General features: G+C 36.1%; 1 protein-coding gene across 1 annotated transcript in view; it reads right to left on the reverse strand.

Annotated features, from left to right (window-relative positions):
- The window catches only part of LOC136039818 (BAI1-associated protein 3-like), a gene marked incomplete in the record, with an annotated part of 299,965 nt that overhangs the window by 241,779 nt on the left and 41,958 nt on the right, over positions 1–16,228 (reverse strand). The window contains 1 exon segment of the mRNA XM_065723725.1: positions 3,689–3,755. Within this exon segment, the coding sequence (XP_065579797.1) occupies positions 3,689–3,755 (67 nt within the window).

Here is a 16,228-nt window from a genome sequence, read left to right on the forward strand (position 1 = left end):
ACTGTAGAAGTTTCAAGCTCCTATCTACAAAAATGTGGAATTTTATATTTTTTGCCAGAAGGCAGAACATGGATGCGTGTTTATTTGTTTGTTATTTTGTTGTTGTTTTTTCCCAGGGGTGATCGTACCGACCCAGTTGTCATAGAATGTTGCGAGAGGACTCATTCTAACGGAAATGAAAAGTTCTAGTGCCCTTTTTAAGTGACCAAAACAATTGGAGGGCACCTAGGCCCCCTCCCACGCTGATTATTTTCCCAAAGTCAACGGATCAAAATTCTGAGATAGCCATTTTATTGAGCGTAGTCGAAAAACCTTATGACTATGTCTTTGGGGAAGACTTACTCCCCCACAGTCCCCGTGGAAGGGGTTACAGGTTCAAAACTTTGACCAGTGCTTACATATAGTAATGGTTATTGGGAAGTGTACAGGCGTTTTCAGGAGGATTTTTTGGTTGGAGGCAGGGGTTGAGAAGAGGGTGATATGTCTCGATTTGTTATAACATCAATAACAGTAAAAAAAAAGTCTTGTTGCACGACTTGTCAAGATTTACGAATATAAATGGTTTTGCTTTTCCCCTTCCCTCCCAGAAAACTTTTGAAACAGCTTAAAAGTCATTTGCATCTCATGTAATTTTATTTATCAAAACATGAACAGTACAAACAAAATTGAAAAAAAATATATATTCAGATAATCGATTTTACTAAACAGAAATAACGAAATTAGACTGTCTCTAACGAAAAATTATATTGTTCCCTTAAGGTTTCAGTGATTTTTTGCTGAAGGTTTGAATTATAAAACGGAAAATTTTAGAATTACATTTTGTCTTAGTAGAAACAACCATTAAAGCTTTAATTGAAAAGAATGAAACATCGGTTTACTTCAATGTTTTCTGGAAAGTTTGAGAAACTATCATTATTTCTTAATTATTTATAAGACTTTTTAAAGTTATTAAATATGCTACCGAAAACCTTAATGCATAAATTTAAAATCCCCTTAATTAAATTCGGAATAATTTAACCATGCATCTCTGCTTTCCTTCTGGAGAAATTGGCTGCAAATTTTGAAAATACAATTCCTCAGCATGTGAAAATCATGATAGATTCTTCAAAGTTCCAAGCAACCGTGATGAATCCTATACTCTTCTGGGCAGAATTAGTTCCATAATATTTATGAGAAAACTATTGAAAATGTTGAATACGCTAAAAAACATAAAAACAAAACTAAGATAGGAAAAAATGCGAAAAAAGACCAGCGTCCCATCTAACGCAATGAAAAAAAAACTGAAAAACTTAGTGACTGGGAAGAAGATTCTTATGTACCTATTTACAATTTGTCAAGTAAAATTAAACAATAGGAAATCAAATAATTGAAGAGAGAGTACAAAAGAATTAGCGGAGGAGCATAGAATGGCTTTCCTGTAATTATGATAGATTATAGCAACCTTAGGCATACTTTTGGAGCAATGAGGGGTTAAATTCAAACCAATTTGACCAGTTCTAATTTTCAATGTATACTAGAATAACCTTCTAAGAGGTTCATAATGCGGCAGGGCCGTGAATATAGGGTGAAGAGGTCTCCCATCCCTATTTTCTGAAATCCCAGTCTCTGTAGCCTCCCAATAATTTCCTGTAATCATATAATATGCTTGCTCTTATTTTTTTTTTCTTTTAATTTGACCATTGCCTTCGAATTAGGATGTGTTTTTTTATGCAAAGTAAGAAACTTACTCTGAGTAAACAAAAATTAACTCATGCAGTACATCTTAATATGCTATACGTGCAGATGGCTAACTATTACTCTTCCAGAGGGAAATGAATAACTTCTTACATCCTGTAAATTTACTCTACGTAATTTACTTTCACGAATGAAATGTCTTGATATCTCTAAATGACGACTGCTGTGAGAAATATACTAACTATTTATACAGCAGATAGCATCCTGAATAGGGTAATTTCAACGTTTTACGAAGCTCCCTACATTTTTCTTCTTCTGTCCTCTTTTCTTCGTCTCTCTATTCTAGTCAAACAGTTCGTGGTAGCGAACTGTAGTAAGGAGTAACCCGGATCAATAGTAACCGAAACTCTAAAAAAATTGAATTTTGATACCAATAGTTACATCAAAAGAATTGTATTTTAATGCCGATCTAAAACATATAAGTTTTATCAAGTTTAGTCTTGCCCATCAAAAGTACGAGTCTGAGAAAATTTGCCTTATTTTAGAAAATAGGGGGAAAACCCCTTAAAAGTCATACAATCTTAACGAAAATCACACCACCAGATTCAGCGTATCAGAGAACTCTAATGTAGAAGTTTCAAGCTCCTATCTCTAAAAACATGGAATTTTGCAATTTTTGTCAGAAGACAGATCACGGATGCATGTTCATTTTTTTTTGCTTTTTTTCCCAGGGGTGATCGTATCGACTCAGTGGTCCTAGAATGTCGCGAGAAGGCTCATTCTAACGGAAATTAAAAGTTCTAGTGCCCTTTTTAAGTGAGCAAAAAATTGGAGGGCACCTAGGCCCCATCCCACGCTCATTTTTCCCCAAAGTCACCAGATCAAATTTTAGATTGCTATTTTCTTCACCATAGTCGAAAACCCTAATAACTATGTCTTTAGGGACAACTTTTTCCCTCACAGTCCCCATGGGAGGGGCTGCAAGTTTTTACATATAGTAATGGTTATTGGGAAGTTTACAGACGTTTTCAGGGGGATTTTTTTGGTTTGGGGGAGGGGGTTACGTGGAATGATCTCTCCATGGAGGAATTTGTCATGGGGGAAGAGATTTTCAATGAAATTCTCTTCATTGAAAACGATGAAAAAATAAATATGAAAAGTTTTTTCAACTGAAAGTAAGGAGCAGCATTAAAACTTAAAACGAACAGAAATTATTACGCATATGAGGGGTTCACCTCCTCGTAATGCCTTGCTCTTTACGCTAAAGTATTTTTTTGTAATTTCAATTATTTATTCTAAGGCTTTTGTGATTCAGGGGTCATTCTTAAGGAATTGGGACAAAATTTAAGCTTTAGTGTAAAGAGCGAGGTACTGACTAGGGGATGAATCTTCTCATATACGTAATAAAAACATACGAATGTAGAAGTTTGTTACGTAAGTTAATTCGTAAGTTACGTTTTTTTAATTAATGAAAACGTTGGTAAAAAATGTAAGTTCTAGTTGCCTTTTTAAGTAATCAAAAAATTGAAGGGCAACTTGGTCTTCTCCCCCACTCCTTTTTTTTCTCAAAATCTTTCGGTTAAAACTATGAGAAAGCCATTTAGCTAATAAAAAACTTAATGTGCAAATTTTGTTTGAATTATTTATGTGCGGAGAGCCAAAATCAAAACATGCATTAATTCAAAAACGTTTAGAAATTAAAGAAACAAAACAAGTTTTTTTTCAAAATTACTCCGTATATGAAAGGGGCTTTTCGTCCTCAACGCCCCGCTCTTTACGCTAAAGATTTTTACTGTTTTAAAAAGTAGAGTTAAGAGAAAGAGTCGAAATTTAGAAGTAAAGAGCGGGGCGTTGAGGAGGAAAAGCAACTTTCATATATGGAGTAATTTCTGTTCGTTTTAAGTTTTAATGTCGCTCCTTACTTTCAGCTCCTTACTTTCAGTTAAAAAAGCTAGTTTTTTCATTTAATCATAATATAAAAGGGAAGCTTAGTTTTAAATATAAGTGGTCTTACCGTTAGGATCTTTGGCTTCAAGGCCTTCGGCTTCATATACAATAACGTTGAGTACCAATATAGGAGCCTGAAAGCAGGAGGTAATAAATTAAATTCATAAACTAGACCGTGAATTTTTGTTTCTTTGTTTAAGTAGTTCTACTATAACATTTAAAAAGAAATAGTAAAAGTGGTCTGCAAAAGGGAAAACATAAGAAACAGTTAAGACACGCTGCACACATGGAATAATGCACAAAAATCATTTTAGGCTTGAATATTTAGGGGGATTCAAAAGACTTTCGGGCGTCGGTGGGATTGTTTATCTCATTTTAAGGTGTTTTCATGGCAATATAAATAATTTATCTCGTAGACCCTGCATGTCTGATTAAGCTATACCTCAATGTAAAAGATAATTTTACTTCTGAAGGTAAAGACTCCAGGCGTTGAAAATATTATATATAGATTCAAAAAGATCTTTTGGGAAATTAAATAAAAAAAAAACTAATTTTTTTAGCTGAAAGTAAGGAGCGACATTAAAACTTAAAACGAACAGAAATTACTCCGTATATGAAATGGGTTGTCCCCTCCGCAATCCCTCGCTCTTTACGCTAAAGCTTTTAATTGTTTCAAAAAGTAGAATTGCGGCAAAGAGTCAAACTTCAGCGTAAAGAGCGAGGGATTGCGGAGGGGACAACCCATTTCATATACGGAGTAATTTCTGTTCGTTTTAAGTTTTAATGTCGCTCCTTACTTTCAGCTAAAAAAAATTAGTTTTTTTTATTTAATTTATGAACGTTTTTGAATTAATGCATGTTTGGTTTTGGCTCTCCGCACATAAATTATTAAAATGAAATTTGTATATTAATTCTTTTTTTGGCTAAATGGCTTTCTCTTAGTTTTGATCAGACGATTTTGAGAAATAAGGGGTGGAGAAGGAGGCCTAGTTGCCCTCCAATTTTTCGGTTACTTAAAAAGGCAACTAGAACTTTTAATATTTAATGAACGTTTTTATTAGTAAAAAATACACGTAACTTAAGACTTAACTTACGTAACAAACTTTCATAACCTTATATTTTTATTATGTATACGAGGGGGTTTGTACCCTCGTTAATACCTCGCTCTTAACACTAAATCGTAAGTTTTGTCACAATTCTTTAAGAATGACCCCTGAATCAGAAAGGCCGTAGAATAAATAGTTGAAATTACTAAAAATACTTTAGCATAAAGAGCAAGGTATTTATCTCCTCCTAAATACCTCGCTCTTTATGCTAAAGTATTTTTAGAACCCCTCATATGCGTAATTATCTCTGTTCGTTTTAAGTTTCAATGCTACTTCTTCCTTTCATTTGAAAAAACGTTTTCATGTTTATTTTTCATTGTTTTCTTATAGTAATGCTAGAGAATCCTGCGCCCTATTCATTGAATTTTTCTTCCCCCATGACAGATTCCTCCAAGGAAAGATCCTCCAACATAGCCCCCTCTCCTCAGCCCCACCCCCAAACAAAATAAAATCCCACTGAAAACGTCTGTACACTTTCCAATAATCATTACTATATGTAAACACTGGTCAAAGTTTGTAACTTGCAGCCCCTCCCCGAGGGATTGTGGGGGAGTAAGTCATCCCCAAAGAAATAGTTATTATGGTTTTCGACTATGCTGAACAAATGGCTATCTCAAAATTTTGATCCGTTGACTTTGGGAAAAAATGAGCGTCGGAGGGGGCCTAGATGCCCTCCAATTTTTTTGGTCACTTAAAAATTGCACTAGAACTTTTCATTTCCGTTAGAATGAGCCCTCTTGCGACATTCTAGGACCACTTGGTCGATACGATGACCCCTGGGGAAAAAAAAAAATAAAAAAAATAAACACGCACCCGTGATTTGTCTTCTGGCAAAAAATACAAAATTCCACATTTTTGTAGATAGGAGCTTGAAACTTCTACAGTAGTGTTCTCTGATAAGCTGAATCTGATGGTGTCATTTTCGTTAAGATCCTACGACTTTTAGGGGGTCTTTCTCCCTATTTTCTAAAATAAGGCAAATTTTCTCAGGCTCGTAACTTTTGATGGGTAAGACTAAACTTGATGAAACCTATATATTTAAAATCAGCATTAAAATGCAATTCTTTTGATGTAGCTATTGATATCAAAATTCAATTTTTTAGAGTTTTGGTTACTATTGAGCCGGGTCGCTCCTTACTACAGTTCGTTACCACGAACTGTTTGATAAGAACTCAATGTGATGGCTATTTACGCATTACTAGCTCAAGCCTTTCACGTCCTTCATCAGTTTGAAACACAGGACTCTAGATACCTGGGGTAATTGAACCCAAACGTTTAAGAAGTTACCTTTGGACCGAGGGTCCCGAAAAGAGGAACCGAAACAGAACTAAAACAATTCCTGATTGTCGTGAAATTTACACCCTTGAGTCTATGGGGTGGGGGGCAACCTGAACGGCCCTTAAAAAATTGTAACAAAAATAAGGGTTTCCTTAAATTTTGGGCCCGAAAAAGATTTAAAAACACAGAAAAAAGATTCTGAACGAATAAATACAATTTTAAAAAAATTCAATCAATTCTCGATGCCGTAAATTGGGCCAGAGCAATATGTTTTCTTTGTTTAATTAAATTACAAATTAAGTGGGCTATTACGAATGAGTTCCTTTTGGTTTATTTCAGGGGATGGGCTAACTGTGACCCGCAGGACATATACAACCCATCAGAGCACTTTTTCCTTTGTAACTGAATTGCCCCTCAGCTAGAAGTGCAAAATTATGAATAGTTTAGGTTTAATTTAATTTCAAAAAGTTTTGGGACAGCTTTAGTTTAGATGTGAATGGAGGTAGCAATTGACTATTAAAAAAGAATTGACTAGACAAAATAAAAAGAAGAAAACTGAAGAGCAATGCCATAGGCGACACAGTTTTTTTCCAAGGATTGTGGTTTATTTTTTTATTATTAATGTGTATTTTTGTATAGCAAAATTAAAATAAATAAGGCCCCACAAACCACGAAAATCACAATCTTGTCATAAAAAAAGTGTTTCTAGCTCTAATCACGGACAGAGGAAACTGCTGCCTAAGTAAAGAGTGAAGTGGGTTATATGTATTTTCTTTCTTTTTTAATTTTCACAAAGGCATTTTGTATGGAAAAATTTTTTGTAAAGAAATCCTGAAAGGGCTCATTCCTTTGGAAATTAAAAGTTCTAGTGCTTTTTCTAAGATTGGATAGTGACTGGATTGCAAGCAGCCCCCTTCCCACGCCTCACTGTTTTAAAACTACACTTGATCAAATTTTGAGCCATTTTGTTCATCACATTCGAAAGATCCAGCAACTATGCATCTGGGGATAACATGACCCCCTTCCCCACAGCCCTTGGCACAATAGCTGTGATTAATGCTATTTGCTAATTGTTGATATATAACATTTGCTGCTGGGGAAGAGAAGCATATAGGATCCTTGGTCTCAAGCAAGGCATCAAGGCAAAAATTTCAGCCAATGTCAAGGGGGGAGGTTGATATAAATCAAAACAAACTAAAACCATACTTGTTATCAAAAGAGAGTAATAGCTATATACTATGAGAGACTTAGAGCAGTGGTTCCCAACCAGTTTGGGCTGTGCCAACCTAGGCAATTCGAAACTCCTCATTTCCCCCTCTTGATTTTTACATTTGGCTATTGAAAATTTTATTTTGTCCACCCGAAGGAAACTTAAAAGGCCACAGTGGTACCAATTAGGGGGGGGGGTAGAGGGTACGGCCTCTAGATTTGGAAAAATATCTTTTTACTTCTATTTAATAGCTATTTTGTATTTTAGCTATATACTATATGACTGAATGACTGGTCGCTTGTATTTTTATTGCTGTGAATCCGTAATTAAACAATGAGTTGATAGGAACGACAAACTTTGGACTTTTTTGTGGTGAAAATTTCAGTGCAAGACAATAGCAATAATGTCAGTGCTCAAAATGTCAGGTTATTGGTCACGATTTTTTCTACAAGGGACAATCTTTCAGAAACAAGCGGAACAATAAATGACCAAGATCAACATGAAAGAGTGATCTGCATTTCCTAAATTCTTGAAGGCTCAAGCAGCAGTCGATTTATCTGTCCCATGTCTCAGGTATCTCCGATGTGTCCCGGCCAATTAGCTCAACCTATGCTTGAGATATATCCGGCTATAACTCCTAACGGAAGAAGTGCGCATTACTTTAATTCAGTGCGTATTACTTTAAAGACTTGTGGATAGATTGAATACTAATAAAAATTGGATTTCTGTGTTTTGTTGTGCTTGCTGCCATTCATCTAGTGAAGCTCTAAGAACTGGAAAACTGCTGGAAAAAGGGGTTTCATCGAGACAAAATTTCGTAGGTGAAAAAACAGTTACGGTTTTTTGAAGCATTATGATGGTAGCAAAAGACAGGAATTGTGTGTCAGCATGTGCGAAAATTTCAGATAATTCATACTGATATTTTGAAATGTGTAGCAAATGTCTTAAGTCGGTCCATATTTCAAAGGGTCAAAAAATTGGGATCCTGTCAAGCATGTATCGCTTGCTATTCACTTTCTTGGCCACCAGGGTCATCACTCAAGGGGTTACGAGGAATCAAAAACATCCGCAAACCGGGGTAATTTCGTTGAACTGATGGAGGGAATATCTAAAGGAGACAAAAGCCGAAGGCCAAGTTGTAGCAGCGATCTGGTCATTATTGCAGTCATCAGTACCAAAACGACGTACTTACACTGCTAGAAAATGCCTTGTGGCAAGACATTATTTCAAAAGTAAAATCAGCTAATTACTACGCTAGTCTTGTTGACAAGACAAAAGATATTTCTAGAAAAGAACAAATAGTGATCATACCCTGGTACATATCAAATGGAAAAGTAGTGGAGGGTCTAATTGGCTGCATCGTCCAAACTCACTGGTTTTACGCATTCCGCTTTATTACCAATGTGAAGGTTGGATTTGATTTTATTGTTGCTGTGCTAACCGCATTCTCTGATAGTTATGGTGGTGAGGCAGCGTGTGAAGCAAAACGACTACTGGTAAAAATCAACTCAGCCTCTTTTGTTTCAACTATGCTTATAATGGAAAAATTGTTATTCATTGTCAATTGTTGGTCAGAAGCATTTCGAACAGAAAGTTGGCTGATTTAAAAGGCACTTGCACTGATTTCTTGGACATACAAGACACTCCAAAAGCTGAGAAGTGATATCAAATAAAAACTTCTTCATAAAACATAACCGAATTCTCGGCTTTACACGATATCCAGGAATTCAAGTCTCCAAAATATTTAACCAGTGCTCGGAATAATAGAAGTCAAGCCGTTTTCACTCATCTCAAAGACTCTTTTAAATTCAGCACCCAGAAAACGCAAAATCAGTCAGCCAGTTCAAACCGTCTTCGGTAAATTTGTGTACTTTGAGGTGATAGAACGTCTCACGAGCTTGATGGACCAACGTTTCATGCAAAATATGTGTCTACTTGACGCTTTATCAGCCTTCTCTTTTTCAAGTTCTTATTTTTTTGAATTTTTAAAGTTGAAAGGCTAATGTGTCATTATCAATTGATTCTCGATGTTGACGACTATGTCCTAGAATTCTAGCTACCTCTTTCAAAGTTATATCTCTAAAAGTAAATCACTTTTGAAAGTGATTTATATCATGATAGCAAAATTTCATCCGACCTCCCAACTGCTTATTCTGTAGTGCTAAAACTGATGAAGCTAGATGATTCTTTACCTCTCTAGTCAAGGACCAACGATAAAGAAAGATGGCTAGAAAGTAGTTACCAGGCTTCAACGAGTTAGAGAAGGTTTGAATATAGAATCTAGGGCAGAAACAAGCGTTGAAAACGAATAACTGGGGGTCCATTCAAAATTCCTTGCGCCAATGGCAAAAAAATAACATCTGCAGGAATAAGAAAAAACAAAGATTGGATATATTTTTATTCTGGGGAGCTTTTTTGAACATTTAGTCTGGTAAAATATATCTTCGTGAGTGCAGTCTCAGGTCCAGTTCCACTAATGGGGGATTTCAAGATTAGAGGGGGAGTATTATCTCTCCCCTACCTCCACCCTAACTCCGATGGGACCTATGTTTTTCAATGCTCAGACATCCTCTTTGCGCTATACTTATTCACCTAACGGAAATTTTACGGGAGCGCTACCTAGTAATGCGACCTCCTTGCACGAACGTCAATGTCGTCACTTTGTTAATAATTTAAGGTTTTAAAGCCAACAAAGGACTGATTAACTGTCACAGACAAGAATTCTGTAATACGGATGTCTGATGCAGTGCATCTTAGCGATTAAGAACCTACCAGTTGAAATGCAAGGCTTTTGAAAGAGACCTATTCAATGTGAAAAGACGACCAGGTTTGTTTAACCTTGTGACACCGGATCATACTGATGAATCCACCATAAATCTTGATTCGAAAAGAAATTTTGGACCAGTTAGTGTTACAACAAGCCAACTGGCAGTCTCAAGATGTATTAATACCCTATTTTTGTTGACGCAGTTTCGTTTGATTTGTATGACCTTATAAATATGAATGGAACATCAGAGTTTGATTCTCTGCAACACGAAGATCGCTCGAAATTTATCGAAAAGCAGGTGAAGCTTGTAAAAACGGCTATGTCCTTTTTGCACTGTCAAGCAGACCCCTTCACCACAACTGAAGAAATCTTTATGAATCTGATAACCAATAAGCAGGCCAGTCCGTCGGCTGTGAGCCGATTACTTGCAGCTGAGGAATGAGGTCTTGAAGCTGTAGCCAAATATGTCAAAGGGAATGACAAAGGGAATCCCAAAATTGGGATCAAAAACGAGTGCCATTGGACAAATCATGCTCAGCGTTAGTTGCATATAATACCGCCAAAATTTATATCATGCGGTTGCTTGAAGCACGTAGAAAGGGATACCTGAAACAGCAAGTGAAATTCATATTGTGGATGATAGGTAGGACGGACTGTGTGGTCACACAGATTGAAAAGGTGGCAGTACATCTCTGAAGAGCTGCAATAGGTGTCACCAGTTACTAGCCACTGCTCAACAGTCCGCTTTTCCTGACGAGCTCAAAAATTGGTTACTGGACAAAGATTGTTGCAAATACGAAAAGCACAGACAATTTCATGAAAGCAATGTATGAAACATGGGATACATATTGATTTGACTGTATAAGCAGCTTAAGAACTACCAACACCATGCGTGTCTGGCCGTCTGGAGGATTTAAAGACAGGATGATAACTGTATGTTTAAATCTTAGTATTGATTCGCTCAGTTTCAAGGAATTTCTTTGTAGCGGACACAAGAATGGATCTGCACGTTGCCTTTTGTGTCAGAATTTTTTTGAAAGGGTGAATGTTTGCACTAATGATATTGATGTAGTTTTGATACTAGTGGACCAATTCCCTCGTTTCTTTAACATTTTTCCTGAGGAGAATGTTGTGCCTTAACTCCTCGTGAAATATTATTCCAAAATATTATGTCTTCATTTAACTTTGTTCCAGAGAACGGAGAAGCAAATGCTGAACTCTTTGACGTTGAATCAGAGCATTTTGGGGTGTGACACAACGAGTTACGTTTGATTCAAACAAAACAAACTTTCTTAGTGTCCGCGTAGAGTGGTCTGTACATGGACATTCGGTGTGGAATACAGAAGCTGATTGATGAAACCTTCACGGAAGCCAGTATGTTTTCCTTCCAAGATATTGCAAGAATGCTGATAATAAGCGGTTATGGAAGGGATCCTAACCAGTTTTCCCTCAGTGATTCACTAGGCCACTTGTACCCTCGTAAGAAGGAGCTGAAAGCTTCTTACTATCAGCTTGCAATCTGGAATGCATCATTGACTCCATGACGATATCTGCCAAGCCCTTTGAGCTATGGATGGCAATTTGTTGTGCCCGTTGTTTAAACTGCTTCTCGCCTCCGTCGAGATATTCACAACTCTTTTGTGACTGTAGCAGAAAGTCCACCAAGAGCTGTAAATGCCCTCTGCGGTTTTGTGATATCTTGTGTGCTTATGCTGGAAATTGTGATATTTCGCCCAAAAAAAGTATGACATATGTATGATTCGTTGTCATTTTCTTTAGAACCTTTTTCTACTCTTTTCCTTCATCAAAAGCTCTATTTCTGTAGCTTTTTTTTATTCTGGATGTGCTTCTGTTGAGGCTGGGATTCAATATCCTCCTCGACACCTCGCTCTTTATTCTAAATTTTTAATTTTGTCCCAGTTCATTAAGAGTGACTACTGAAACACAAGTTTCATTTAATTGGAAGAATAAGAAGCTTTTTTCAAAAGTAATAAAAAAATTTAGCGTAAAGAGCAAGGTTTTGAAAAGCTGTCGACCCCCTTCATATATGTAACAAATTCTGTTTGTTTTAAGTTTTAAATGTTGCTTCTTACTTTCAGTTGAAAAAACTTGCTTTCTGTTGAATCTGTATTAAGAGACAGTGACGAGACGACCAGGACATAAGTAAAAAAAACTAAAAAAACTAAAAAAAGGTAAAAACTACAAAAAAACTAAAAAGAAAAAAAAACTAAAACTAATAAAAAAAACTAAAAAAGCTAAAAAACTAAAAAAAACTAAAAAAGAAAAAAAATAAAAAAGGAAAAAATGAAAAATAAAGGAGAAAAACAAAACTAAAAAAACGAATGTATATACAGACCGGGACACCGGGACACAGGGAATATAAATGACGACCGGGACACAGGGACACAACTACAACGGGGACGCCGGGGGGCAAAGGGGGATATAAATGACCACCGGAACACCGGGACACAAGGAATATAAATGACGCCCGGGACACTCAAAGAGAAATCACAGACTGGGACACCGGGACACAAATGACGACCGGGACACAGGGAATATAAATGACGACCGGGACACAGGGACACAACTACAAAGGGGACGCTGGGGGGCACAGGGGGATATATAAATGACGACGGCGACACAGGGAATGGTCGATTAGCAATGACCATCAACAAAGCTCTAGGGCAGTCATTAGAATCATGAGGTATAGATCTGAATACGGATTGTTTTCCCATGGACCATTATATGTTGCATGTTCAAGAGTCGGTAAACCTGACAATCTATTTATATGCAGAGACAATGGGACAGCAAAGAATGTTGTATATTCGCAAGTTTTACGTAGTTAAAAACATATATATATATATATATATATATATATATATATATATATATATATATATATATATATATATATATATATATATATATATATATATATATATATATATATATATATATATATATATATATATATATATATATATATATATATATATATATATATATTATATATATATATATATATATATCTATCTATATTCACAGGTGGGACATAGGGACATAACTACAATGGCGCGTAACTAATATGGCGCGTAACGACTTACGCGCGCGGGGGGGCTTGGGGAGGCGCGAAGCGCCCCCACCAACTAGGTGTTGGGGTGGCACGAAGCGCCACCCCAACAGCTAGTTCTCGATATAAATTGTACCATTTGCAAAGAAGAAATTGAAGGCATTTTGAAGAGAAAGGTGCAGACCCGATGAATGAACCTAGTCGATCAAAGAGATGTGAAGATGTCACGGCAGTTATTGGAGATCCTTTCCATAAGTCATGCAGGTCTATCTACACAAACAAGAAATCTATCGAGCAGTATACATCATCGTTATTTCAGGTGAAACAAAGTCAGAGGGTGAAAAAATCTTCCCATTTATCTGGAAACGGGAAAAAAACGTCGTATGCGTAGGACACGTAGCATCCCACGCCATTTTTCCTCAAATACATCTGATCAAAATTTTGAGATAACCACTCCGTCAAAAATAGCTCGAAGGTCATATAGCAAAAACTCCGGAGTTGACACAATCCCCCAGGGCCTGGGGCAGGCATTGCAAGTTATGTTCCTTGTGTATATTTGGTTCTTATAGGAGGGATGCTCGTATAAACTTCAGAGAGGGCTGATTTGATTGGAAATTAAAAGTTTTAGTTCAATTTTTAAGAGTCAAAAGAGATCAAAGGGCATCTACCCCCTCCCACCCCTCACGCACACCCTCTTTTCCCCAAGCGTATTCAATCAAAACTTTGAGATAGCCATTTTTTTTAAATAGTCCAGCAATCAGATAAAAAAAACTTCGGGTTAACATAACACCCCCCAAAGCCCAGGGGAAGGGTTATAAATTATTTCGGTCAACTTCGGAGGGGACTCAAATTACTAGATTTTTAAAGTTCTAGTTCCTTTTTTAATGGCAACTAGCACCCCCCCCCCCCAAAAAAAAAACCCTCTTTTCCCCATATGCATCCTATTAAATTTTAAGATTATCATTTTGTCCAAAATAAACCAAAGATGACATTGTAAAAACTCCAGGGTGTACACAGCCCTCAAGAGCCAGGGGGCAAGGGTTGTAAATTATGCCCCAGGAATATATGAGGTTCTTAGGGGAAGGGATCATCGTATAACTTCGTCCGGGGTTCATTCTATAGGAAATTGAAAGTTCTAGCTTCCTTTTTAAGATTCAAAGTGAACCGGAGGGCAACTAGCCCTCCTGCTTATTTTAACCCTAATCCATCCGATCAAATTTTTTATATAACCATTTTGTGAAAATAAGTCAAAAGATCGGATAACAAAAACTCTAGGGTTAACACAACCCCCCAGATCCGTGGTGCAAGTGTTGTATGTATTTCCAGTGGTAATATGATGTTCTTATGTGACGGGTTGAAAATAGTTCAAAGATCAAATAAACCAAACCAACACCCCCACTCAAAAAATTTATGGAAATATATTTAATTCCAAAATTTAAGCTAGCTGAACCCTGGGCTTCTATGTATGGCCCCTCCAAAAAAACCACTAGCGATATTCTATTTCAAAAATCATGGCAACTCACTCCTGGTCCACAATGGACCCCCCCCCCCCCAAGAAAAAAATAATTAACAATATTTTATTCTAAAACATATGGGAGCTGAACCCTGCTTTTCAATGGTCCGGTATTCCTCCCTTCTCCCAGGATTATCAATATAACAATGGAAACAGACCCCTGGCCCTCCCTCCAAGGCCCTTTCCCTCTCGAGCTGATCCCTGGTCCTCCCTCTATGGCTTCAACACCAAAAAACTTATTAACGATATTCTATTCCCAAGATAATTGGAATACAGTTTAATTTTAACAGATCTTTCCAAAAGTCTTCAAGACAACGATACTCTTCACTAAAAACAAGACTATGGTTGCTGCCCATTTCCCTAACGGTAAAAGCATGAGGCCTACTTCGTATTCGGTGCTTTACTGAAACAAATTATGCAACACATGTTCTCTTTTGTACTTATTAGAACATTGAAAATAAAACGAATATCGCAGTGAAACCAGACCAGGATTTACCATTAGGTCTTGTGGCATTCACTATTCCCAAAATTTTGGGGATTCCCCCAAAATCTTACAAAAACGGAGCGGCAAAAACGTTTACGCTTAAAAGTGTCAAAGCTTTAATTCCGGCCCTATGTGAAACAAAATCTACAATAACTCAAACTGAAAACGACTAGAAATTACTATGAAAGAATAAATGAAACCCGAAACGTACAGAAATTAATAAACAATCATAGCAAAAAAACATACAACAGGTATTTACATATATTGGTATTACAAATATTTTTTTGTACTTATTAAAACATTGAAAATTAATATAAAATAACAGTAAAATTAAATTTTGAACTTATGAGCTTTCAGCAATTAATATTATAGACAATCATATATCAACCAATCAATTTAATTTTATTACTTCTTTCCAAGACTGTTCATAGTAAATACAGCTTCTCAACAAACAAGAGTTTGGATAATGCCCCCTTTCCTAACTGTAACACTCTAAAGCCTACTACGTCATTGGTGCTTTAGTGAAAACGAATTATATTATAAATATTTTCTTTTCCAGGAATTGCAGCATTGAGAATAAAAATAAGACTACAGTGAAATAAAATCTTCAGCCGATGATCTTTAAACAATTTTTAGCATTATATCAAACATTTTGATTGATTTTATTTGTTAATTCCAAGACTGTTCAAGAAACATATAGTTTTCAGTGAAGCACCAATGACATAGTAGGTCTTAGACTTTTACAGTGAAAGAAGGAGGCAAAACCCATGCTCTTGCGTGTAGAGATTTTTGCTCTTTTCAAGCTTTATTTGCATATTTAATTTAAGTTTCACTCGTTTTAATATTAATTTACTCATATATATTAGTACCTATTGTATGTTTGTGTGCTATGAGGTTTTTTTTCAATTTCTGTTTGCTTTGGGTTTCATTTATACTTCAATAGTAAAACGTTTTGTTCATTTTAAGCTTGATTTGCATATTCAAATAAAGCTTTACTCCTTGTAAGATTTATTTATTAAATTATATATTAATGCCTGTTGTGCTATTTTTTGTTATGGTTGTTTATTTAATTCCTGTTTGGTTTGAGTTTCGATTCTTCTGATCTTAAGCATAATTTGGCTTTTACTGTTCTTTAGAGAGATTATTTATCGGAAAGTTTTTTTTTAACTAATCAAATAG

This window comes from Artemia franciscana, chromosome 20, assembly GCF_032884065.1.
Source record: "Artemia franciscana chromosome 20, ASM3288406v1, whole genome shotgun sequence".
Taxonomy (NCBI): Eukaryota; Metazoa; Arthropoda; class Branchiopoda; order Anostraca; family Artemiidae; genus Artemia; species Artemia franciscana.